General features: G+C 44.3%; 1 protein-coding gene across 7 annotated transcripts in view; it reads left to right on the forward strand.

Annotated features, from left to right (window-relative positions):
- LOC146863653 (putative E3 ubiquitin-protein ligase HERC1) overlaps nucleotides 1-27,997 on the forward strand; it is a 1,482,062-nt gene that overhangs the window by 957,109 nt on the left and 496,956 nt on the right. For all 7 annotated transcript variants that reach the window (XM_085627737.1, XM_085627739.1, XM_085627735.1 and 4 more), the window contains 4 exons: nucleotides 11,972-12,177; nucleotides 18,236-18,513; nucleotides 22,622-22,674; nucleotides 23,809-23,979. In XM_085627737.1, the coding sequence (XP_085483863.1) occupies nucleotides 11,972-12,177; nucleotides 18,236-18,513; nucleotides 22,622-22,674; nucleotides 23,809-23,979 (708 nt within the window). The remainder of the gene's footprint in view (nucleotides 1-11,971; nucleotides 12,178-18,235; nucleotides 18,514-22,621; nucleotides 22,675-23,808; nucleotides 23,980-27,997) is intronic.

Consider the following 27,997-nt stretch of genomic DNA (forward strand, 5'->3'; position numbering starts at 1 on the left):
TTTGTGTTTTTTCCTTACGTGTAATCCTAGTGCAATTTCAGAATGTATGCGTTTAAAATTGAAAGGTGCCACCTCATTCACCACTCATGAACGAACTTTGTGCCTTCAAAGGACACCGAAAATATGTACTTCTGTTCAGAATAACATGACTTGCAAGAGTATGGTAGTTGCCCCCAGTCATTATTGCACGATGTTACTACCTGCCGGATGGCTTTTCTCATGTGGTAATACTTCCTGGCCATATGTCCCCGCAAATATTTCTGGAGGCCCTTGTGCCATTACTAGACTAAGCTTGCTCATGTTTTCATCACATCCGAATGCCAACTCTCGTATGATTCGAGATACAGTGAGGTTACAGGAGGATTGTGACTCATCTTTGCATTTATATTCTAAGTCCGAATACCTTAGCCTGGCTATTTCAATTATTAGTGTTCCTGCTTTGGCAGTTTATAATGCAAAATCTATTGAGAAAATGGCCTGCTGGATGGTGAAATCCATTAATAATACTTCTACAGTCCTGTCGGACATGCTATTAGACGCCCAGGGTGAACGAAGGGCTATCTTGCAAAATCGAGCGGCCATTGATTATCTTTTGCTTAAACATGGACACGATTGTTCTGATTTTGAGGGTCTTTGTTGTTTTAACTTGTCTGATCATACACAATCCATTCGAGCTCACATTAATAAGCTACATGACTTAACAGAAGAAGTTAGAAAACACATTGACCAGGGCTGGTTTGACTGGCTCTTTAATTGGTTACCTGATTTACATATGTTACGTCAAATATTAGGAGGTATTCTGATTGCTATTGGCATTTTGATTTCCATCTGTTGCTTTATTCAGTGTATTCCTTCACTACTTCACTTCTGCACACCTGGTAATAGACATAGATCAGTTAGTTTTGTTTCATATTATTCTTCCACAGATGTTAGTTCTGTTTAATGAATGTATAATAGACTGAAGTCAAGGGTGAAATGTTCTGCTCGATTTTCCTGGCCTTCTTGTGTTAACAAGTGATTGAATGTGACTTCAGTCTCTTACCATTCAAGCCTAAGGGTTAGAGTAGTGGATGGAGCCTATTTACTAGGCACTTCGACATGATTCTGTGCTCTTCCCCATAGATCAGGGCTTGCACATATAGCCTAGGGGATAGATTCGTTAGTATTAGGGATAACCTGTCCTGTAGTGAGGGTATTTCATGGAGCCGTGCTGAATGCAGGCCTGGTAGGCCTCAGACGGGAGAGACTCCATCTTTCTTTCTGCTCCGGCAGCTTGGGATTCTTCTAGGTCAAACGTAATGTTTTAGTTATGAGGTGTTATTCGCTTGGAGAGAACCGGTTCAGGCCGGCCCTTATCGAAGGATTGTATTTTTCTTCATGCCGAAGACACTACATCAGGCCGGCCGGCTGGGAACGTGTCCTTGGTATGGGGAAGTACAAGAATTTGGTGGGCGGCAGGTTACGGGCCGGAATATTCCATGAGGAAATGCACCTCTATATTAGGGAAAGTCTGAGGCAGTTACAAGGGCAGTCCGTAGGCGGCATCTAGCCGTTAGCAGTAGAGCTACTACTTATTCCAGGGAAGACAGCCGCCATCTTGAGGGCGGAGAAGAACTGAGAGACAGATGCTTTCCTAACAGAATAACCAGAGAGGAGAGAGTAGCCGATAAGGAAGAGGTCCCAGTGACTCGGAGAAGGGTGATTCCAGGCGAGCCGAGGCACAGACGAGAAGGGAGCCTAGATGACCACTGAGTGCAGGCTACATACTACTAAGGTGATGTCGACCCTTTCTTATTAGAGTGTACAACTTAATCTTTCACTTTTCTTTGCAGGTTATGTGTTATATCGTAATGTTATGTGATTGTATGTGCAATGAGTAATAAAGTATCCAGTTTGTAGTGAACCAACATATGCTGTGTGTTCTTGTATAAGAGGGTAGCCTATTCTTCTAGTCAGCTGCGGCTACATGAACAGATGTTAACCCTGATCAGGTAAATGGTAACTGAATAAGGGAAAGAGGAGCCCCTCAAACCTGAGAACAGGCTATGCCCGAACTGGCAATCCTTGTGTGATCTGATGAATAGTGAGACTGATTCCCTTTTTGTATGTTATGGTGATCATAGGATGAACCGTCGTATGAGACTGCCGTCTAGGTAGAGAGGTCTGGGTTCGTATGGGACCGCGAGGCCGCCACTTGTGATACTGTCGTATGGGCAGAGAGGTCTGGATCCGTATGGGATCGCGAGGCCGCCGATTGTGCTGAGACTGCCGTCTGGGTAGAGAGGTCTGGGTTCGTATGGGACCGCGAGGCCGCCACTTGTGATACTGTCGTATGGGCAGAGAGGTCTGGATCCGTATGGGATCGCGAGGCCGCCGATTGTGCTGAGACTGCCGTCTAGGTAGAGAGGTCTGGGTTCGTATGGGACCGCGAGGCCGCCACATGTGATACTGTCGTATGGGCAGAGAGGTCTGGATCCGTATGGGATCGCGAGGCCGCCGATTGTACTGAGACTGCCGTCTGGGTAGAGAGGTCTGGGTTCGTATGGGACCGCGAGGCCGCCACTTGTGATACTGTCGTATGGGCAGAGAGGTCTGGGTTCGTATGGGACCGCGAGGCCGCCACTTGTGATACTGTCGTATGGGCAGAGAGGTCTGGGTTCGTATGGGACCGCGAGGCCGCCACTTGTGATACTGTTGTATGGGCAGAGAGGTCTGGGTTCGTATGGGACCGCGAGGCCGCCACTTATGAGATCTTGGTATGCATATTAGGAATCCCCTGTCCTTAGGTGATAGATATATGTGGTTGTAGGATTGTAAATAGGTTCTAGGGAGGGGGTAACGTTCTGGCCGGGTTAGTGAGGCTCTGATGAGCGGGTTCTATCTGATCCGAAAACCCAAGCAGAACACCTTGTACACAAGATAAGCAGGAGTGCTAGTCGTGATGGCTTTGTTAATGATGTAGCTGGATTTGAAGATGGTGTGGGTCAGCAATCGACTTCCACCAGGTTGGGATGTCCTGACTGAGACATTCTGCAGCATGTAGCATGCTCTTAGGGGTGCCATTGTGGAATCTTAGAGGCCATGGAGCAGGGTATTCCCACCTTCCAGATGCCTGAGTGTGAGGGCTATAACAGTATTTCTGATGTCGGTTTCTGGATGAAGTGTTTTCCCTTTGTTAGGAGTAGAGAGCTGGTGCCAGGGCATCTTGGCGATGTCTTCCTTGAGGGTGAGGTTGGTGCCCAGGGAATTAAAGTGACTTTGCATTTAGTAGAAGATGGGGTTCGAAGCTGCCTACGCTCATTTCATTGAAACAGCTTTGTACTAATTCTTGTTTGTTGATCTTGGCAAATAACATGAGTTGTCTTATTTGCGGTAAGTTTCAGATAGCGCTGCTCATTCAGGTCTGATTGATGTGTAGGCCGTGCTGGATGCATTGGATGTCAGAAGCAGGGGAGACTTTCAAGTAGAGCTGTGCATCGTCAGCATATCTGTGAATCTTGATGCTTTACCCCTGAGTAGAGCCGCATGTAGAGGTCGAACATCGCAGAGGACTGCTGGGACCCTGGGGGACTCAGCAGGTGATTGGAATCTCTTGGGACCTAGACTTGCTGATGTGAAAAAACTGGCGTCAGTTGGAAGGGTGAGAGAAGAGCCCGTGAAGAACGTTGCTGGTGAATTGCATTTGAGACTCCTGAGTGCGTATCAGGGTCGGATGCTTGACTGTGCTGAAGGTAGCGGAGAGGTCCGGTAGTATCAGGATGCAGGCATCATCTTCATCTGTGGTCAAGAGGGCACCGCCTGTGATGTGTACGGTAGCAGTATCACTGCTGCAGTCTGCTCTGCAGCCAGATGTTAGTCATGCAGGAGATAGCATAAATGTGATCTTGGAGTTAAACATAGACTGCTTTTTTCACTGAATTTGTTGATGAACGGTAGATGAATAATGGATCGGGATCGGGCTTGAGCTTTTGGGGAGACACCTTGAGTGAGGGAGGTACTGATAATAGTATGTAGGGTGAAAGAGCATCCCCTTAGAGAACTTTGATAAAGGACATCTTACCATTCAACTTGCAAGTGTTACAGTCCTACAGAACTGCACTCTATTCAAGCACATACTTTGATGGTAAAACAAAGGGTCCAACCTGTCCTTATTTTTTTTTATAACCATTTGTCATTGAAACCCTGCTAATGAAACCTAATGGATCAGCACCAGTAGTAAATTGCCATCTTCTAGAAAGACCACTAGCCTCTTGCAGTTCCTGAATCAGGATTGCTTGCTATAGAGCAGTTTGTCCTTCCATCCAACATAATGTTTCCTAACCGCTCCCTTGCTGAGCTGTACATGAGCTTTCTTCCACAGTTACACAAGTGGAGGGCACTCCACTTGTGCCTGGGGCAACTCCTTCCGGGTTGCTCTTCATGCAGCCAACAAATCCTGCAGCTTTGGTAGTGGCACATACTCCAGCATGTTGTTGGTTCACCCATGGTATCTCATTGTCCTCTCCTTCTGCTGTCTCAGAGTCTGCCTTGATCTGCTCACTATCCTTCTCTGGTCCATGCAATTCTGACCTGATCACAGTCCCTTTCTGATACTGATGTGTAGCCTGTGCTCTGGGAAACACAGCTGACTTCCAAATCATGTAGGTTTCCGACCCTGGTACGAACACGAGATCAATGAGATTACCGCCCACAGACACCCCAGCACCCTTTTTCTCTCGAAGCCAAACATTGATCATGGCTTTCTTGGCATTGGCCTCTGCCTCAGCTCTGACAAACACGTATTGCATGTTGTTGTCTCACAGGCCCCTAGGCTTCTGCAGTTGATACCAGATTTAATCTTCTTGGTTTGATATGCTTCCTCTAAACCATAGTTATGTAAGTGCCACTGTGTGTGCCTCGGACAGGAACTCTCCTTCAGTTGATACCAGCCTCCAGTGCAAATCCCTTAGTGATATAGGGCCCGATTCACAGAACTAACTTTAGACAAAATCCTAAACTTACTACCATTTTGGTATTCACAGAAGGCACTTACTTATTTTGGTATTCACAGAAGGCACTTACTCATTTCGGTATTCAAAGAAGTTAGGACTCCTAACTTTAGGACTCCTAAACTGAGAAAAATCCTAACTTTAAGACTTTCGGTATTCACAGAAGGCATTTAGGAGTCCTAAAGTTAGGACTCCTAACTTCTGTGAATACCAAAATGAGTAAGTGCCTTCTGTGAATACCAAAATGGTAGTAAGTTTAGGATTTTGTCTTAAGTTAGTTCTGTGAATCGGGCCCATAGTGAACGTGCTTGAGAGTTTGTGGCTCTTTCTCCCAGATGTCCATTGCTACCAGTGTGAACTTCTCAGGGCCCTCCCGGGTCTCCTCTCCTATAGATACCAAGCTATCTATCCAAGGAATAGCTGGCACAAGATCCTTAAGAAACAAATCTTTCTTGTAATCTCCCAAGTGAAGGGCCCTAATAGCTACTCATCACTTTGGGTATGTGGGAAGGCTCTTTCCCAACTTTCTCTTTGTTCTACTGACTAGGAATGCAGTTCCCTTTCTGTCTTTGTCCAACCCTGGATGCTTAGAAAGTGTTCTGGCACTTCTCTTTGAGTTTGGAACCACTCTGCTGGGAGTTTGTAACCCTCATTGGCTTAGAACCATGATGTGCGAGCCCTGTCCTTACCCTCTTAGCTAGCCACATGTTGGATAACAATGCAAGTGTCTCTGAATCATTCTCAGGTCACTCGGTCAACATCAACTGGTTAATGGCATGGAAGACCTGTGTTTCTGTCCCTCACAACCACTCATTATAATCAAGTGACACCTCATGAATCTGAACCTCAAACAAGTTGCCATCCACTCTCTTGTTCTCACAAAGTCTTTGAATGTACTCTCATAGCTTCAACCCACTCTGGTCAGAGCTTCTTTCAGTCACTCATACATCATGTTATCAGGCACTGGCATTGCCCTTATGACACATAAGAGCACCTGCTATGTAGACTTCATCCAACCACTGAACTTTATTAGTGATTTAAAAAGCCAGAAACCATTCCAAAATATCTGAACTTGCCTTATAGATATGCACAAGTTCTCTTTGAACTTTGGCAGGAAGTTTCTCAGATTTGGATGAGGGATTGTCTTTTCCAGAATTAACTTGTTATGCTGCAAATATGAGCTTATGCTTTTCTAAGGCTCTCTACAATTCTCTCTTTTCATTCTTTTACCTTCCCTGTCTTTCCTCAAGTCTTTCCCTATCCTTCACCCTCTTTTCCTGGGCCCATTCCTCCTACCTCTCCCTTTTGTCTCCTTTTGTTACTTGTAGGCCAGCCTCCTCATCTCTCTATGAAAGTCTCTGCCCTTCTTTTCTCAGCTTTATCTTTCTGAAGGACCAACTGATGAACTAGGATCTCTACTAAACTTGCCCAGTCAAGGGGGGTCGGGGGGTGACTGAATTCGGAGTTAGTGTAACTCTTGAAATTGGTTGAGGGGCTGTGTTCGTGAAACACTACAATTTAATCCTTGTGATTCACTAGGATGGTGCTTGGGAAAACCTGTGCTAAGGCGGTGAGAGAGCATGACATCCCAGCTCTCTCTCTTATCATAGTCCATCTCAGTTCTCTCCAGTTCAGCCAGTTCTCTAATTAGCCCTTGACACAAGCCACAAGAATCTCCCTATTCTTGTTCCTGTGAGAAATATTTTAGTCACACCAAGGCATAATACTAACTAGAAATGAGTGTTCGGAGATGAGGCTATGGGCTTAGACACAAAATTCAAAATAGATCACACTCATCACAGCCTTTGACCCTTGTTAACATATACTGCCCCACCGCAGATAACCCAGAATTCTTTAACATAATTTGGGGACAAGTTCAAGCTAACAACACTGGGGAAATTTAACACAACTATAGACCCACAACCAGATAGGCGCACACCCTAGCTAGAGGACATGTCTACTCGGATCCTGCTCACAACAATATAATGAAAGAAGGACTGAGATCTGGAGACAAAGAAACCCTGACATTTGACAAGGCACATATTACTCAGGGACACATGCTGTTAAAGCTGGATATTTGGCTTACTTCTAAAGATGTCAGCACAGGGGCATTAGAGGTAATGCACCTTTCTCGTACATTATCTGACCATTTAACAGTGACCCACCGGCTTCACCACCTAGGGCATTCCCGGCATATCCAGTATGGTTACTTTCGCCTAGAGTGCTCCTAGACCCAGTATTTTGGGATGAAATTCCCTCAGCTATTGGATGATATTTCCAAGACAACAAGAGGACAGTCGACACACAAGCATCCTGAATTCACACAGAACTGACCCAGAATTTCGAAGGGTGGACCCAGGTTTCTAAGGTGAAAAGAGGGTACAATCAGACAGCACAAAACATGGCCATCTGCAGGTAATGCACTCTCAGTAGAAGACAGTAAGATGCCCTTACCGTTCTAAGAATGGAGCGAACCTGATCTTGATCCCCAGCCTTTTTGAGGAGAGACAGCAAAGCAAATAGCAGTTCAAGTACTTAAGACAATCCTACCACCATACACTATCTGACCAAGTACGGTAGGTGGAAGACTCCCAGGCCTTGGCGTTAGACACTGCTGAACTGCATTTGGCCAGCAGATTCCCACTTGGGAGGATCGCTCGGTGTGAGTGATCTGAGCAAGTTACGGATGGCGTACAATGAATGTAAACCTCCAGCAAGGTAGGTATGACAATTTTTTCACAGTAGGACCATCCTCACACATCCTCATTTCACTAGATTGAGCAAAGACGGCTAGCAGAGCTGTTGGTACTCAGTGTTTGCCCTCCAATTTCATTATTCTCTTGTGCTGAATGTCCTGTGTCCAACAGAGAAATATTTCAACCTTCAGTAAGCATGCCTGGACAATGATTTGGGGTCTTACATTATTTTGATCTATCCTCAGATGTGAAGGATATCTTTCTGGCAGAACAACAACCTTCTGATAAGTCTATGTAGGCAGGTCACAGGGTGTGTTTTGTTGCCTGGTGTTATTCAGAGAATGTGGACCCACTTTATGGCAGGCTCTCAGATAGTCTGACATTAAAGTATGCAACATTTTTATTAGATTATTCCGTGTGTCAAGGCGTGGTATGTTATGGAAAAGATAGATGCACCTGAGGGCACTAGAGGTCACTCTGTCAAGAAAAAATTGCTTCTTTAGATTTCTGTAACACAGCCTCTGTTCTCAATATCTATTGAGTAGTGGTCACTAAACATTATCATTTGAATTTACAAATCTATCACTATCTATTATTTTGCTAAATTAGTTCTCCAATATTTTCTGGATTAATCTGCTTCTGTCCTCAGTCCCAATTCCTGGTCAAGACATTAACAGGAGATTAATTAAAGATGATGAATCTGTTAGAAGTATGCCTCAGAAGAAGATTCTTATGATGAATCTGTGAGTAGTGTGCCTCAGAAGAAGAAGATTCAGACGATGAATATGTCAGAAGTATGCCTCAGTAGAAGAAGATGATGAAACTGTGAGAAGTATGCCTCAGAAGAAGAAGATTCAGATGATGAATATGTGAGAAGAATGCCTCAGAAGAAAAAGATTCAGATGATGAATATGTGAGAAGTATGCCTCAGAAGATGAAGATTCAGATGATGAATATGTGAGAATTATGCCTCAGAAGAAGAAGAAGAAGATGATGAATATGTGAGAAGTATGCCTCGGAATATGTGAGAAGTATGCCTCAGCAGAAGAAGATGATGATTATGTGAGAATTATGCCTCGGAAGAAGAAGATTCAGATGATGAATATGTGAGAATCATGCCTAGGAAGAAGAGGATTCAGATGATAAATATGTGAGAAGTATGCCTCAGAAGAAGATTCAGGTGATGAATCTGTGAGAAGTATGTCTCAGAAGAAGAAAATTCAGATGATCAATCTGTGAGAAGTATACCTCAGAAGAAGATGCAGATGATGAATCTGTGAGAAGTATGCCTCAGAAGAAGAAGATGCAGATGATGAATATGTGAGAAGTATGCCTCAGAAGAAGAAGATTCAGATGATGAATCTGTGAGAAGTATGCCTCAGAAGAAGAAGATTCAGATGATGAATCTGTGAGAAGAATGCCTTGGAAGAAGATTCAGATGATGAATATGTGAGAAGTATGCCTTTGAAGAAGATTCAGATGATGAGTCTGTGAGATTTATGCCTCAGAAGAAGAAGATTCAGATGATGATTCTGTGAGAAGTATGCCTTGGAAGAAGATTCAGATGATGAATCTGTGAGAAGTATGCCTCAGAAGAAGAAGATTCAGATGATGAATCTGTGAGCAGTATGACTCAGAAGAAGAAGATTCAGATGATGAATCTGTGAGAATAATGCCTTGGAAGAAGATTCAGATGATGAATCTGTGAGAAGTATGCCGTGGAAGAAGATTCAGATGATGCATCTGTGAGAAGTATGTCTCAGAAGAAGAAGATTCAGATGATGAATATGTGAGAAGTATGCCTCAGAAGAAGAAGATTCAGATGATGAATATGTGAGATATATGCCTTTGAAGAAGATTCAGATGATGAGTCTGTGAGAAGTATGCCTCAAAAGAAGAAGATTCAGATGATGAATCTGTGAGAAGTATGCCTCAGAAGAAGATTCAGATGATGAATCTGTGAGAAGTATGCCTTGGAAGAAGATTCAGATGATGATTCTGTGAGAAGTATGTCTTGGAAGAAGATTTAGATGATGAATATGTGAGAAATATGCCTCAGAAGAAGATTTAGGTGATGAATCTGGGAGAAGTATGCCTCAGAAGAAGATTCAGATGATGAATCTGTGAGAAGTATGCCTCAGAAGAAGATTCAGATGATGAATATGTGAGAAGTATGCCTTGGAAGAAGATTCAGATGATGAATATGTGAGAAGTATGCCTCAGAAGAAGATTCAGATGATGAATCTGTGAGAAGTATGCCTCAGAAGAAGATTCAGATGATGAATCTATGAGAAGTATACCTCAGAAGAAGAAGAAGAAGAAGATAATGAATCTGTGAGAAGGATGCCTTGGAAGAAGATTCAGATGATGAATCTGTGAGAAGTATGCCTTGGAAGAAGATTCAGATGATGAGTCTGTGAGAAGGATGCCTTGGAAGAAGATTCAGATGATGAATATGTGAGAAGTATGCCTTGGAAGAAGATTCAGATGATGAATATGTGAGAAGTATGCCTCAGAAGAAGATTCAGATGATGAATCTGTGAGAAGTATGCCTCAGAAGAAGATTCAGATGATGAATCTATGAGAAGTATAGCTCAGAAGAAGAAGAAGATAATGAATCTGTGAGAAGGATGCCTTGGAAGAAGATTCAGATGATGAATCTGTGAGAAGTATGCCTTGGAAGAAGATTCAGATGATGAGTCTGTGAGAAGGATGCCTTGGAGGAAGATTCAGATGATGAATCTTTGAGAAGTATGCCCCGGAAGAAGATTCAGATGATGAATATGTGAGAAGTATGCCTCAGAAGAAGATTCAGATGATGAATCTGTGAGAAGTATGCCTCAGAAGAAGATTCAGATGATGAATCTATGAGAAGTATACCTCAGAAGAAGAAGAAGATAATGAATCTGTGAGAAGGATGCCTTGGAAGAAGATTCAGATGATGAATCTGTGAGAAGTATGCCTTGGAAGAAGATTCAGATGATGAGTCTGTGAGAAGGATGCCTTGGAGGAAGATTCAGATGATGAATCTTTGAGAAGTATGCCCCGGAAGAAGATTCAGATGATGAATCTGTTTGAAGTATGCCTCAGAAGAAGAAGATTCAGATGATGAATCTGTGAGAAGTATGCCTCACAAGAAGATTCAGATGATGAATCTGTGAGAAGTATGCCTCAGAAGAAGAAGAAGATGATGAATCTGTGAGAAATATGCCTCAGAAGATGAAGATTCAGATGATGAATATGTGAGAAGTATGCCTCAGAAGAAGAAGATTCAGATGATGAATATGTGAGAAGTATGCCCCAGAAGAAGAAGATGCAGATGATGAATCTGTGAGAAGTATGCCTCACAAGAAGATTCAGATGATGAATCTGTGAGAAGTATGCCTCAGAAGAAGAAGATTCAGATGATGAATCTGTGAGAAATAAGCCCCAGAAGAAGAAGATGCAGATGATTAATCTGTGAGAAGTATGCCTAAGAAGGATATGTTACTCAAGTTCAGTAACTCTGTTTGTGGTGGATACTCTATCTCCTGCCTCATCTCCATGTCTGGATCTGTGTCAGTGCCACCTAGCTCTGCTCCGATGCTGTTACTTCAAGAGAACGGTTTTCTGATCCAATGTGGCATCTGGAGGGTTTGAAAGATGAGGAATTTGTAGGACGAAGGAGTGTCCACCAGAAAGAGTGTTATGAAAGGCAACTAGTCTTTTGGTAGAGTATGTCCTAATGCCACATAGCCATCACTTAGTCTCGCAGATGTAGCTTAGTTCCCTTTTCTTATATATGGAGTTTTCTTAAATGACTTGATGACTACGCACGACATTGGTGAACGCTGTTACACAAGTTAAGGATGTGTTACCGTATAGCAGTGGTGACCCTGGCTAACTGGGATGATACTACCATGCAATTGCATCTCTGTAGAAGCCTTCATTCAATGGTACCATTGATTCCTCCGTTCAACATGGTTTTTCTATAAACAAAAACAAGTTACATAGCTTGAGTCCACTCTTTTCTTGTCAAAGCATAAGCCTATTTACCTCCAGTATTGTTGCTGTTGTATTGTACCTTGACTCTGTTGTGCATTTCATAGTCAGTAGAACTTTAGCTTATATACAATATTTATATATACTATTGCATTTTTCACTTTTGTAATTTTTTGTGGAATCGTGAGCGTAGAGCTCATGAGGTTAGGAGGCCTTGAATGAACAGCTTGCTGTGTTTAGCACATCTTCAAGCAAATAAAGAGATGTTTAGTTGGTAAGATGCTTGCCTTTTTGTCTCCTGTGTAGACCATTTTCCTTCACACATTGTGTTTGGCCCGGATCCGCATAGCATGGGATGGTTCAGAAGCACGTCCAGCCACCGCCCGGGAACTGAGAGTGAGACAGGCCAACCTTCATCGAAGCCGAATGAAGCCATACCCCTGCCACAGAGAACCCCATCGAGAGCTGAAGTGCAGATGTGGCTGCCAATAGAGATCAACTGGAGTGACCTGGTACGAGGGTTCTCAGAGGGGTGCATAGATAAATGATTTGTAGTTCTCTGCTAAGATCAAATACATCACAAAGAAATCACAGTGATTTCTCTACTGCACAGTTGTTGTGTGGCACAAACCATGGCCGACCTTATCCTTATTTTTGAGACTTCCTCAACTCAGAAGTGTTGACATTTATAGAACTTCAATTTTCTCTTTGCACTGTAATAGAAACTCACCACATGATACATGTGCCCCTTTCACTCAGTGACAAACTGTTCCTTCTGCTGTTTACAAATACAGCCTTTGAGTGACAGGAAGGTAGACATTGATGCAGACATGGTATCAAATGAGGTGTATTTTATCTTGTGTTGGGAAAGGAGGCAGATGTGATTGCATGTGACACTTCTGCTGCTTGTGGTGTATGTGGAATGGGAAGTGTGTGGATATGAATGAGGCAATGATGGAATGTGCCCAGGTGTCTTTGGAGTGCGGGCAGGATTTGTGCGGAATGTTGCAGATGGTTTGTGGAATGTGTCAAGCTGTTGCTTCCTCTTCTTCCGTCCAGCTCTGTATGTTACATGCAAACTCAAACACACTCATCCTAGTCAGCACATCAGTATGGTCTCCAAGGCTCTTGGGACAATGTAATGAGAGGGAAGCTGGAACTGCAATGGCTGCAAGTGTTTCCTTCAAAATCTTCAGATCTTTCAACTTGAGGATTTTGGCAAATGCCTGTTTTCAGACCCCCAGCTGCTCCCTCTGTGCCGATTCCCACTCAGGGCCAGATTCAGGGCCCGATTCACAGAACTAACTTAAGACAAAATCCTAAACTTACTACCATTTTGGTATTCACAGAAGGCACTTACTCATTTTGGTATTCACAGAAGGCACTTACTCATTTTGGTATTCACAGAAGTTAGGAGTCCTAAGTTTAGGACTCCTAAATGCCTTCTGTGAATACCGAAAGTCTTAAAATTAGGAGTTTTTCGCAGTTTAGTAGTAGTATAGTTAGGACTCCTAACTTTAGGACTCCTAAATGCCTTCTGTGAATACCGAAAGCCTTAAAATTAGGATTTTTCTCAATTTAGTAGTAGTAAAGTTAGGACTCCTAACTTCTGTGAATACCGAAGTGAGTAAGTGCCTTCTGTGAATACGAAAATGGTAGTAAGTTTAGGATTTTGTCTTAAGTTAGTTCTGTGAATCGGGCCCTTAGAGTTTGGCGGGCAGGATAATCCATCACACATGTGATATCCCATCCACCATATTACAAGTGAATTATATCCAATGGCACATGCAACACGTTGGACGGGATATCTGTCACGTATTTGACGGAGTATTTATTCCGCCGAACTCTACATCAGGCCCTTAGTCTCTTCCTGTTTATTGTGTCATCCTACACTCCCAGCTTTCCCTGATCGAACTCCCCAGCATCTCTGCATTGAGACACCTTGTCTCTTTCGCTCCATGATAGAGAGTTTAGGGGAACTCCGAACAGGGTCTGTGGAAGGTTTTGCCACACTGGTGCTTTTGTGGATACCCTGAATCTCACTGGGTCCTGAGTCTGGTTGCCAAACCATCTCCTTACCGATGTGCACATCCTTGGAGAAGACTACACATGCAATCTTCATGGCTTTGTAAATTGTCTTGAACTCTTGTTCTTGCACGGACCTCCACAGGGTTATTGTCAGTCATGGCATAACCTGGCTTCTACTGTAAATCTATTGAACGTATAACGTATGGAACTGAATTCAGTTTTACTTACAGACAAATGTGCTGCTTTCTTCCTGTTCCTGTGGCAGACAGTGCTTGCTGAGGTGCATCCATTGTGAATAATGTTGTTTATCACCTGTGTCCCAGACAACTATTGCACTCTAATTAGAAAACCAAGTGGTGCTAGGTTTGGTCCTAGACTTGAGGGAAACAGCATCACAATCTCTAGCTCACACTCAGACATTTCTTAATATTGGTGAAGCCACCTAAATAGTAGACTAGGGGCAGAGGTGCTGGACCAAGGCCACTATGAATATTTGAACCTTTAATTGTCATATTTTCAACCAGCTCGGGCATGGCTAATATTTCTGGGCTTAATCACCGTATAGATGAGAAAAACGCCACATGTCTGAACAGTGTGTTTTGTAGAGGCACGGCAAAGACACCCTTAGCCTGGTCTCTCTGTGTGTCAGGCAGCTCTCAGCACAAGACTTACCCTATAAATTGCCACAATTATGTGTCTTAGGGGAGACGTGCCAGCCACGCTCAGCAGGAAGAAGGTATCACAAGCCAAATTAGAGGACTAGGCTGCCCAGGAAGCCCCACTACTATTGGTCAGTCATCTATTGGCGAGCATCTCTCCTGAAAAAGTTCACGAACACCACCTTTGGTTAGGGAGCCTAGGTGAGGATCCTTGCCATCAATGGTAGCATATTAATGGTACATAATATTGTGTCATAACATTGTGGGTACCACAATATCAACTTTTTCAATATCCAGGATTTCAATGTTGTAATAATATCTATTTTATGTGTTTATTTTTGTTAATAATATTTATTTTTATTTTGCTTTTTCAAAATATTCTTCAATTTGCAGAATTTTGTGTTTTTGAGGGTGGTTTTTAATTTTTTATTTAATATTTGTAATTGCTGTTTATTTAACTAATGGCCTGGTTTCGATCTTGACGGACGGTTTACTGTGTCGCAACGGTGACAGAAATCCCATCCACCAAAATATAAATCTCATTGCATCCTTTTAGCAGTCGGGATATCCGTCACCGTTGTGATGGGTTAACCCATCCGCCGAGATATAAGTCAGGCCCTAAGCTTGGAATGGTAATGGTTTTTGGGTTGTTGGGTTTTATCGTGGTTTAGTGTGTGTAGTGTTTTACAATAAGGTTTAAACATATTTATTTATTTATTTATTTAAATATTGGGGTTTTTATATTTTTGATTGCATTTAAAAAATATTTATTTTTGTAAGTTTATTGTTATTTATTTTTTATGATGTTAGGTTTTGGAAGGATTTGGGGTTTTATTTTCAACTATTTATGAAGTTGATTGCATTTTTAATATTATTCAATGTTTTTTTATTTAATTTTTAAATATATTTTTGTTTGGTTTATGTTTTAGGTTGGGTTCTATAGGGTGTTTTAATTTGGTAGTGTTTTTTCTTTTAAAAGGTAAAACATCTTTTTCTTTTGTTTAGTTAATATTTTTATACATACTTTTTCACATTTTTTCCTTTTAATATTGATTAGTTTGGAGTTGGAATCGTAATTCAAACCCTCCCACCAAGAGTCCTATACTTTCCCCAATTTTGTTTCATTTGGAGTGGAAATAGTCAATTTGCACCCTCTCACACCCCACCTTCCTCCATTTCAAAACTTTACCCAGTGCTGCCTAATTCGGAGTGGGAGTAGTCATTCCCAAATAAAAATACATTTATTTGTGATGATATTCAATTTTAATTTTATTTTCAGTTAAATTGATGCTTACAGAAATTATTTTCATTTATCAATTGATCTATGTTTTGTAAATTAAATATTTTGAATGTAGAAAAATTCTATTTTCTGTTTAATTATAATTTAATATAACTATTTTTTAAATAATAATTACAAATTATTCATTTTAATTATATCAAATATATTTATTTACATCGAACAATTGTAATTGATTTTTCAATATCAAATACGATGCCAACATTTTACACAACAGATAATAAAGTAGATGACATTTGTAATTTGTCAGTGGAGTCGAAATTAAAAAGGATTACCAGAAAAGAAAAAAAAAAACTACCCCTCTCCACACAAACACTGGGGCCAATTACGATGTCCGGCGGACTTGCGTCTGCCCGACACCGTTTCGGTGTGGGAACCGACCGACTATAGGTCGGCGATTCCGCACAACGCATTATGATGCCACTGCACATGGTGTGGTTGCAAACTTCCATTTCTCTCCCACACCACAAGCTCCCATAGGGAAATGGGAGTTTGTGTATATCCCTGCACGGTGCCTGCCGCACAGTACAAGGATTTACAGGGGATTTACAGGGAGGTACCTAGGCCCAGATGCGGATGGCCAAGAGGGAAGGGGGCTCTGCTAGGGGTCTTAAAAGTTGCTTTCCGACAGGCTTTCCATGTCAGAAAGCCCGACATGGAAAGCCTGTCGGAAACCAACATCATAATCCCGACAGCGGAAATGTCATCCATTAGGGATTATGATCGGTTTCTGACTGGCCGACAGGCTCTTGAGCCTGTTGGAAGCCAGTCGGATTGACCAGCCAGTTTAAACTCCGACCACCTTCTTTGTAATAAGGTGGTCAGAGTTTAAACCATGGATGTCGCTCAGAAAGCCTCCGACCAGACATCTAAATGAGGCACACTCTCGCCCACCAGCAATCATATCGAAAGCGTTTAATTTGGCATTCTAACATTATTATGAAGGAAAACAACATTTTGGGGCCGATTACGATGTCGGTCGGAAAGCCTACCACTGCTAGTCAGAAGCTTTCCGACTGCGGTCGGAGGCTTTCCGACTGACTCGGTCGGTTTGCGGTCTGACCAACCAATTATGATGTCAGCGATCGGAACGTAAACCGGACGGTAATTCTTACTCGGTTCCGACCGGCTCTCGGAGTCAGTCAGAACCGCATCGTAATCCTTTATGGATGACGTATCCCGCATCGGAATTATGATGACGGTTTCTCACAGCCTTTCCGTGCCAGCCTTTCTGACATGGAAAGGCTGTCGTAAAGCCAATTTAGGGGCCCTTAACAAGGCTCTCTTGCCTCTATGGTCTACAGTCGGTGGTCGAGGGGGTAGAAACCCTGCACTGTGTGGCAGGCACCATAGGCTGCCTGCCACAAGGTGCAGGGTTTTATACACACACCCATTTCTCTATAGGAGCCTGTATTACAGCCAGTTTACGGCTGTAACACAATCTCCCAAAGAGAACAGTGGGACTCTGACAGAGCAGTGTTCAGTCGCATCGTATTCAGGTGGTCGGAACCGCTGACCTCAGATCGTTCGCTACCGAGTCTGAGATGGTGTGAGTTGGAGGCAACTCCGACCGACAACGTAATAAGCCCCTGAATATTTTTTTTAATATATTTTCGATGTTTTTACACTTAGTTTTCCTTCTTAATATTCTAGCTAATTTGAATGGTAATTTTAAAATGCAGTATTAGCACTGGTGTGGGTTACAGAGGCATGAGTCAGTGTCGGTTGTGGCTGAAACCAAAGCCTGTTGCCAGCCATCTTTGAGAAAAGCCAAAATTGCTGTTCACAATAGACAATCCACCGGTGGATGTCTGCATTTTTTGAGGTTGTGGGGTGGTTATTTTCTCATGTTTGGGGGAGCCTCCAGCGGATCTGGCGATGCTTCCAAAGTCATGCCCCCACTTTGGGGGTCTATCTTTGTCAAATGAATACGTTTCTAGATTTCTATAGAATCCACCATGCATGGTAGGAGGACATTAATTATTTTTACATCTAAGTATGGTGGGTGCTTCTTTGTCAAAAAGAAGCGCCAGCGAGAATGGATTCTTCAACATGGTGCCTACCCCGCCTCATTCATGGTAAATAAACCCCAGGATTCGGTTTAGTCTTTTTAAGTGTAAGGTTTCCAGGTATCTCTGTGGCATCTTAGATACAATATCCCAGACTTTCCTTTAGTAATGTTATGCTTTCTGAAATTATTTCCTTGCTAATATCAACTAAAACAGTTTCATTAAGATACCTGAGAACAATTACTTTGAAAATGATTTTCCAGGACTGGCACCTGGGGAACCTAATGCCATAGAGTCACCTAGTGACGTTAGTCAGGTGTTTGACTGTGGTCCGATCTAGCGTTTGGCATATGTGGGACACCCGCCAAAATGTCCTGGATGTCCTGTGCCCCCTATTTAAAGTGTATGCATTTCTGTGCACTTTAAATAAGACAGATGTGACTTCTTCCGCTTACGTAGCAAATGCCCAGCTCTAGGTCCAGCCCTAATTCTTGCATCGTGTTGTACCCAGTCTGCATACGCATGAGTGCAGTGTATCCTATTGTCTAACACTTTGTCTTTCTTTCAAACTTCCAAGACCCACGGTACCGGAAGTGAATTCGAAACGGAGGGGACAGTGGCTTGTGAGCTTTGTGACTTTCACACGCCACGCTTCCTCTCCCACATGGGGACACATCATCCCGGCTGTGGAGCGGAGATCGGTCACGGGCGAGTATATCGCGCGAATGGCAGCCACTTAACGTCCTGGGGCAGAGGGCGCTGTGGAGCGGGAGGGCCGCTCTACCTGCTGTGCACCAGCTGCCAAGAGAAGTACCTGGTTTCAAAAAGGAACAAGAAACTCACAGCCGTTTGCAGGTAACAGACTCATCTTCCCCTAATCCAGCCTTCCTTCCTTCTTCGCTCTCATGTATGTATCCCTCCTTCACGCCTCCCGTTCCACGCATGCGCAGAAACAGTACTAGACAGCTCTACCTCTAACTTCCTCTTCCCCTGCTTTTAGACTGTCAGGTCTGTGAATCTGTGAGACTGCCACTCTTTGTCTCTCTCTCTTCAAACGCCACCTCCCTCTAATGATCCACCCTTCACTTACTTGCCCACCCGTTGCGCTGGTCCAGGCCTTCTTACAGCTGCTGCCCAGGGTTAAGCTATCCAGAGAAGAGCCATTTTAGCTGAGTTACTCATCATGAACTCTCTCTACCACAGATGCGCATGTATTATTTGTAGAGTGAATCCAGCTTAAAGCAGCTGAGGGAGGTCAGGGTCAAAATCAAAGCTAAAGTCAAGGAGTGAGAGGTACCTGGGTTCTGGGAGTGGAAGTGGGCTCTCACTTTGTGGTAATGTTAGGTTCTTCTAAGTAGTGCGTCTTCAGCTTTTTTCAGGCCATCCCTGGTGTGTACGGGGATGTTGTTTCAGGTCCTGGTTGCATAAATGGAGTAGGCCTGTTGCCTTGTATTTCTTTATTCCACGTCTTCAATTATTCTAATTGTATCATGACTGGTGGTGGGGGGAGGAGAGGGCGCGTGCCAAGAGCCACTAAGGATGACAGCCATATAGGCAGGTGTGCCGAGAGCCACTGGGGATGACAGCCACATAGACAAGTGTGTCGAGAGCCAATGGCGATGACAGCCACATAAGCAGGTGTGCTGAGACCCACCAGGGATGACAGCCACATAGGCGTGTGTGCCGAGAGCTATTGGGGATGACATCAACATAGCCAGGTGTGCCGAGAGCCACCGAGATGACAGCCACATAGCCAGGTGTGCCGAGAGCCAACAGGGATGACAGTCACATAGGCAGGTGTGCCGTGAGCCACCGGCTATGACAGCCACATAGGTAGGTGTGCCAAGAGCCACCGGGGATGACAGCCCCACAGGCAGGTGTGCCACAAGTCACTGGTGATGACAACCACATAAACAGGTGTGCAGAGAACAACCAGGGATGACAGCCACATAGGCAGGTGTGTCGAGAGCAGATGGTGATGACAGCCACATAGGCAGGTGTGTCGAGAGCCACTGGGGATGACAGCCACATAGGCAGGTCTTCCGAGAACCATCAGGGGTGACAGCCACATAGGCAGGTGTGCCAAGAGCCACCGGGATGACAGCCATATAGGCAGGTGTGCCGAGAGCCACTGGGGATGACAGAAACATAGGCAGGTGTTCTGAAAGCCACCGGGGATGACAGCCACATTGGCAGGTGTGCCGAGAGCCACCGGGGCGGACAGCCACAAAGGCAGGTGTGCCAAGAGCCACTGGGGATGACAGAAACATAGGCAGGTGTGCTGAAAGCCACCGGGGATGACAGCCACATAGGCAGGTGTGCTGAAAGCCACCGGGGATAACAGCCACATAGGCAGGTGTGCCAAGAGCCACTGGGGATGACAGAAACATAGGCAGGTGTGCTGAAAGCCACCGGGGATGACAGCCACATAGGCAGGTGTGCTGAAAGCCACCAGGGATAACAGCCACATAGGCAGGTGTGTCAAGAGCCACTGGGTATGACAGCTACATAGGCAGGTGTGCTGCAAGCCACCGGAGAGGACAGCCACATAGGCAGGTGTGCCGAGAGCCACTGGGATGACAGCCACATAGGCAGGTGTGTCGAGAGCCACCGGGTATGACAGCCACATAGGCAGGTGTGCCGCAAGCCACCGGAGAGGACAGCCACATAGGCAGGTGTGCCAAGAGCCACCGGGGATGACAGCCACATAGGCAGGTGTGTCGAGAGCCACCGGGGATGACAGCCACATAGACAAGTGTGTCGAGAGCCAATGGCGATGACAGCCACATAGGCAGGTGTGCCGCAAGTCACCGGGGAGGACAGCCACATCGGCAGGTGTGCCAAGAGCCACCGGGGATGACAGCCACATAGGCAGGTGTGCCTGTCACGTATATTTTAAAACTTTCACTTGGGCTGGATGCCATCTACTGAGGCCCCTGGAATCACTGCAAGGGTTAAATGCCAGCCAGTGCCTCCCTCTTCACATCTGCCTTTATTATCATCACTTGGCAGAAGCCTTCTAAGCCATGGAGCAGGTCTGTCACCAGTCTGAAGCTCACTGATTTGCAGACTCTGACATGGGTGCCTTCTCAGAACAGCCCGAGGACTGCATGGCTTTTCAGAAATTTCCGAGTAAAAGTCATGCTTTTCTCTGCCTCTTTGAGGGTGGCTGAGGGAGTGAGCACCTAAGCATAGTTTGGGTTGAGTATTGACATCCCGGGTTGAGAATATCACCCGTTAGCACTACAGGAACACCACATGAGCCCCACAACAATGTAAGAGTTCCATCAGTCTACCTCACCTTGTAACCCATGGCCAATGGCAGGACCTGTCCACCCACCTGAAGGCAGAGATGGGGCTTTACTGAAGCCTGCAAGAAGAGGATTTGCTCAAGGATTCCTGTGTGGCACATGGGTTAAGAACTCATAGCGCAGCACTCATTCAGAACGGCGTCTGTTATGATTTTGCCTCCAGTGCCAAGAAATGTCTAAGCTCAATTACAGTTATTAAAAGATTTTCTGCTGCCAGAGTCTTTTGTGCACAACATATAAAAACAAACCAGAAGTTACCATTTAATATAAAACTATACCTACATTTGTTAAAATACATAAATTACTGCAGGCCCTGTTAAATACAAGTTAAACAGGTTGTTTTGTGTATACTTGACTGCACTGTGGATACCTGCTAACTGTGGAAAGAGGGTGGTCAGACTTTATCAGACAGATGATTCGTAAGCCAGCTCCATCCTTCTCCATAAGATCTTTCAGAGACTATATTTCCACATTCAGTGAGGATAAGTGCATTTTGTGCTATGTGATTTGTTTTTTAATCTTCTGGTCTGTTCACTAGACCACGCCTGGCCACAACTTTGTTGCTTGCGTAGTAGCTTAAAGCATCCAGTGATTGAAGACCTGAAACTTTGTCCACAGTCATAATTATAATGTTTCTGGTATGCCTTTTGTGAACTCCGTGGTCCGATCTAGAGTTTCTGTAACATTCTAGAAAGAAAAATTAGACATGGGAGACTAAATGGTCTCTTTTTTGCTCCTACACCTGCAGGCCTGGCCTTGGGACTCATGGTCTGCATTCTGGCTCATGGCTTTCAGGTCAAGATGACACACATGAGGACCAGCGTCTTTCGTCCGCTCTGAGTGTGGTCTGAGCATGAGAATGATGTGTCCGTGGATACTGGACAATATGGAAAGAGTTTTGGAAAACCTCACTGCCTGGCTCAAAACATTTCTCTGAAGAGATGATTTATTCATAGCAGAGCCTCAATGGAACTTCAAATGAAGTGTTATGGCAACTCCTGAGGCTTACATATTTCACATAAAAATCACAAACCCAGCAATGCTGCTGGAGTCTTTCATCTTAGACTAGCACTTTGGCATACAAATGCTGCAAGTGCTATTCTAGCCACTCACCAGATCTCCACCCCCATTACCCTAGACCATCAGATCTCCACCCCCATCACCCACAGCACCAGATCTCCTCCCCATTACCCAATACCACCAGATATCTACCCCCCTTTCCCAACACAACCAGTTCTCCACTCCTATTACCCGCATATCTCAACCCCCATTACCCCACACCACCAGATCTCCACCCAATTACCCCACACCACCAGATCTCCACCCCATTAGCCCAAATCACCATATATCCACTCCATTATCCCAGACCACCAGATCTCCACCCCATTACCCCAGACCACCAGATCTCCATCCCATTATCCCACATCACAGATCTCCACCCCATTACCCCAGACCACCAGATCTCCATCGCATTATCCCACGCCACCAGATCTCCACCCCATTACCCTGACCACCAGATCTCCACCCCATTACCCCAGACCCCCAGATCTCCACCCCCATTACTCCAGACCCCCAGATCTCCACCCCCATTACCCCAGACCCCCAGATCTTTGATGCATTGTCCAAGTGAAGCTGCTCATGTTGTCTTGCAGGTCTGGTGAACAGGCGTCTGACCTCATCAGTGCTCAGAACTCTACAGGCGAAGGTAAGAACGTGTGTCTGTGTGTGAGAGTGGCCCTGCTGTTAGCGGTAAAATTGAATATGTAGTATTAAAAAACAAATCTAAATAACAAAACAAATATACATTTTAAACAGTGACTGAAGAATAATGCACAGACAATTTACATTATATTAAAATATCCAACAGTTCAGTCTTTAAGAGAGGAAGGTATGACAGGGTGCATGTGAACCTCAGCAGTGTAAATATCTCCGAGGTTGAGAAGCTGAGGGAGAAGAATATGTCCAACTGCATTTAAATTGTGGGTTACATGGAAAAAGGATCATCGGTAGAGGGACAAGTCTGTGGAGAGCCTGTCTGGTCAGGAGTTCAACATTGAGACAGAGAATACAAGCAGGAAAATGGTGATGGTGGTTCTGACATCCCTCATGCATTCTTGAATACTCACACATTCATGTACCAGCACACCTGGCCCAAATGGTCTCAGTGAAGCTAGGCCACTCTTGGTTTCAGTGGAGCTAGGCTGCTGATTGTTCACATGGGATGAGGAAGCATCAGGTGTCAATGGAGCTATGTTGCATTTGGTTTCAGTGCAGCTAGAGTCCTCTTTGTGCCAGCACGACCAGGCCTTTCTCAGTCCCAGTGGAGTTTGCCTTATCTGGTCTCAGTGTAAGTAGGCCGCACTGGTCTCGGTGGAGCAAGGCTGCATCTGGTGTCAGTGCAGGTAGATCCAACATAGACTCCTCAGTGGAGCAAAGCTCCACCTCATCTCAGTGGACTTGGCCATACATGGTTTGAGTCTCAGTCTACTGGTCTCAGTGAAGCAAGACTGTGCCTTGAGTTGAAGTGATTTGGCTGCATCTGGTCTCAGTTGAGATAGGCCACACCAGGTCTCTTTGCACCAGAGTGGATTGGACTCTCCCGGTCTCTTGAGCCAGATCTCTCCTTGTCCCTCGAGATAAGGCCTCACTTTATTCCTGTGACTCAGGTGGTGCAACATTGAGAACCAGAGGCAAGTAGTTATTGCCATCACTTTGTGATGCAATGTATATTTAATGGTCCCATAATCCTTCGGCCATTTGGAAGCTTAGATCACTGCCTCTTGTCTGCCTGCGTGCTGCGCGTTCCTTGGATAACTGTGAGGTTTGTTCTTTTCCACAGAAGTATGGCCGTTTTCAGGAATGGATGGCATGGACAGGCTGACTGGGCAGGAGGACTTCAGCCTCCTCTATGGGCCGCTGGGCTTGAGTGATCAGAAGCTGGTTCCAGATCCCATCCGTTTCCCAGGTCCAGACCCTCTTGGCGCCTCCACGCTGTCCAATAACAATGCAGGTAATGTCCTATGTCAGGCAGGTCTTCTTGGGACAGGTGTGGCTGTTCTCATTGGAAATACGTGATTCGCGTACGACTCCTAGCTCACAGAAGCCAAGTAGTAGTGGGTCACGCTATAAAGATTCCTTGTCCCATGAAACTGGTGTGTGATAATAAAAGCAAGCCTAGTGAGCCATACATTACCCCCTCCCCTCCTAAAGGGCAAAACATGGTGCTTCCTGCAGTTTGATTATCTATGGACATAAAAGGCATCTGCTATGCTGCTGTCCTGAGTGAATTATTTCCGGTGAAACTGGAATTTTAATTTGGATCATGTATAGCCAGGTATGTCTACTCACTGAAGCTGAGCTGCAATTTCCCTGGAATCCAACTCGCCTCTCTGTTTTGCTAATCTATTGAATAAACTCCATTTGACTCCTAGACACCCCTCCCCCTCCAATAGTTTGCATGTGCAGTCAGAAGAGGTACTTGATTTTTATAAGGTAAATAGAGTGCCATGCCTTCCCTTACAGTTTGTTATGGAGAGTAGCTGAGCTGCATTTTTAATATCTATAGTTTATTGTATTTCTTTATATTTCCAAATGTTCACCCTCTTTTGCTGAGTTTGCACATTTTAATACTAAATCATATTTTTCTAAAACATTTCATCACTCACAAAGTTAGCTTTACTTCACCACTATGCATACAATACACAACTCTGCATAAAAGTCTCCTCTGCTTCAGACATTAAGAGCCTCAAACACTACCTACAACTCTTCCAGACCTGGATTTTCAGCATTTACCTGAAACTCAGCTGAACCAAGACAGAATTCCTGTGTTTTTTGTCAAGAACAACAGACAAGATACAGTGCAAACCTGGCTCAGTGACATGAACCTTGACGGCCTCAAACCTGAACTTTCACTTGGATTCACCTTCAAGAAACAGATGCCAAAAAATACAAAGTCTACATGGTACTGTGACTTCTGAAATTCTGTTCAAATCCTCATACTCTTGTATTTTAATGATGGTAATGCCCTGTTCCAGGGCCTCAGAGACTTCACATCTCTTAATGGGATCCTACATGCTACAGCATGTCTCACCCAGGGCCTAAAGAAATATGATCACATCACTCCATCCTAATGGAACTCCATGCTGGCCCGCACCATCTTCAAACCCAGCTGCATCATTTCCAAAGCCACCACAACGTACACCCCGGCTTCTCTTGCAGACAATCTCACCATCTTTGGTGGATCCCAGCACACCTGCAGCCAGGACACCATCCGACTGCAGGCTAAGATGGTAACAAAAGAAAAAGCACAAGGCAACAGGCCTTTTCCATCTATGCACCCTGGATCTAGAACCACACCTCTGTATCCATCAGGACCGCCCAAGGCTGGTCGAATTTAGGAAAGAGTTAAAGACTCACTTTTTTGATCATCTGCACAGGAAATTACATCCTTGGATTTCCCATCATCCGTCTGCACAAGAAGTGACATCACTGGATTTCCTAGCATTCTTCTGCACAGGAATTAACATCACTGGTCTATCACCAGAACCGTCTTTAAAAGAATATTTCAAGCAAAACGATTTCATTTCCCATTGTCTAGCTGCACAGGAAGTGACATTACTGGATTTCCCATCATCCATCTGCAGAGGAAGTGACATCCCTTGATTTCCCAAAAAGAAACAATTGATGGACAGAGTGCTGGACAATGCAAACATTCACCCCCAGACACAAGGATCAGGGTTAAATCCGGTTCCAGGATGCTTGTTTCCAGTCCAGGGAGGACCTGGCCTGGCAGTTTGGGCTGGACTGTTCCCATTGGGCACAAGGTCAACACTGGTTTGCATATGGCTGGGTTCAAACTGAAATGGCATGGTGAGCAAGAAAATGATAGATTTAGGCCCAGATCTCTGTACTGGTGTGAATGTATGACATTGCTCTTCCTTCTGTCCATCAAATGTTGTTTTTGTAGTTATCAATTGATTTCCCATCATCCTCTGTACAAGAAGTGACATCACTGGATTTCCCATCATCCATCTGCACACAAAGTGATATCACTGGACCCAGCCCATGGTACCCTGCGCTTCTCCCTCCTCCCTAGTTAATGGCAGCTGCAGTGCTGATTTTCACAGCATGTATGCTGCTGGAGTACCAAAGACGCACAACAGGAAAGTCCATCTGTGCCCATGTGTGCTTGTACCATGCCCAGTACGAGAAACCTGTGTTCTCTTTCTACCTACTGCTACCATGCTACTCTTGGCCAGGCGCTTCATTCCGGCTGCCGTTCACCTCACTATTGTCACACCACACAACATGGAAGGAGAATTCACATGCACCTCATGCAGGTTCTTATGGACTCTCCCACACCCTACACATACCACACCTGCACCAACAGCCCCCAGCACCCCACTCTCTCACAATCACAGAAACCAGCCACCCGCTCAAAAAAAGACCTAACACCATCCAAACAACATGCCACACTAGAATGCATGCTCCTCAACACCTGTTTGCTCACCAAACACATCACAGAGATATGGAACTTCCTGCATGACCAAGCTCCAGTCCTGTGCTTTCTCAAGAAAAAAATGGCTCAACCCAACCACAGCATTGCTACATTCATCCTCACTACATGCTCATTGTCAGAGGAGACACGGCAGTCTATAATTCATCCCATCTGATTTAGCTAGTCTTTACTCTTCCATACAGATGAGAAGATCCCTGCTCTTTCAGTCCCTCTTCACATCCTGCTGCCTTTGGGAATACCATGGACAGGCACTCCGTTACTCCATCAATGCTGCCCAAATCATGGTCCGATCTGAATACAGGGGCCGAATGACTGAAGTCAGATTATCAAGAACTAAAATATAGAGTTTGGAAACCACTACCTCCATGTGGGGATATCTGTAGTTTATCGTCCCCCTAAGGTACCCCAAGCAGCAGTCTGTCCATAATATCCTACACAAGGTGAATAATATTGTAGCCACTTACGAATTACTCCAGAACGTTGAGATCTCAAAGCTTAGATCAATGTTCTATGGAAACTATTATATTTGTAATAAAATACCCCCTTCTAATCATTGAAAAGCTACTGCAAGTAATTGAGGACTCTGTGATCATATTGAGGAACAAAGCTGAAGGCCGACTTCCTTGATAAGGTCTTGCAATATCCTTTTAATGTATGGCAGAGGGTATTTTATTCATTATAATACATGGCCACATCATCATCCTTCCCTCAAACCACTGAAATCCTTGGTGTCTTCGACTTCATTTGAAATATTACAATTGTGGCCTGGAATATAATCAGATTCTAGTGTGAAAATAAACATATCAAAGAGCAGCTATTAAGGTGTTGCAAAAATATATGAGAATCAGTGTGATGTAAGGCATATAAAAATATTTGCCTTCCCGGTGCATAGATAAATTCAGAAATAGTCTATTGTTTGTGTAGCGATCTTTAGTATGCAAAAAATAAATATGGCCCCATAAATATCCCCTTTCTGCTCATCACTGTTTGCTTCTAAAAAACAGATCCTAAGAATGAAAAGACGGTTTTCATTGCATTGATTAAACTACAGCTGTGATGTTGCTGTGCGACCTGAGTTTTACCTTGACTGCTGGCTGTGGCAGCAGGCAGTCTAATGTTGAGCTACTATGGCATTTTATTATTAGAGGTAACTAGACATGTCACATTTAGAGGTGACATTTTATACGGGTATTACAGGCTTCCATGTATTTTACAATCAATTATGTTTCCCTATGAATATGCTCTAAATGAGGCCTTAGCGGGCAAACCCAAAGGGAAACAGCCATGAGCATTCATCAATCCATGCACCAAAGAAGCGTATAGATCTTCACACTTTGGGCCCGATTCACAGAACTAACTTAAGACAAAATCCCAAACTTACTCCCATTTTGGTATTCACAGAAGGCACTTACTCATTTTGGTATTCACAGAAGGCACTTACTCATTTCGGTATTCACAGAAGTTAGGAGTCCTAACTTTAGGACTCCTAAATGCCTTCTGTGAATACCGA

The sequence above is a fragment of the Triturus cristatus genome, chromosome 2_1 (assembly GCF_964204655.1).
Source record: "Triturus cristatus chromosome 2_1, aTriCri1.1, whole genome shotgun sequence".
In the NCBI taxonomy this organism is placed as follows: Eukaryota; Metazoa; Chordata; class Amphibia; order Caudata; family Salamandridae; genus Triturus; species Triturus cristatus.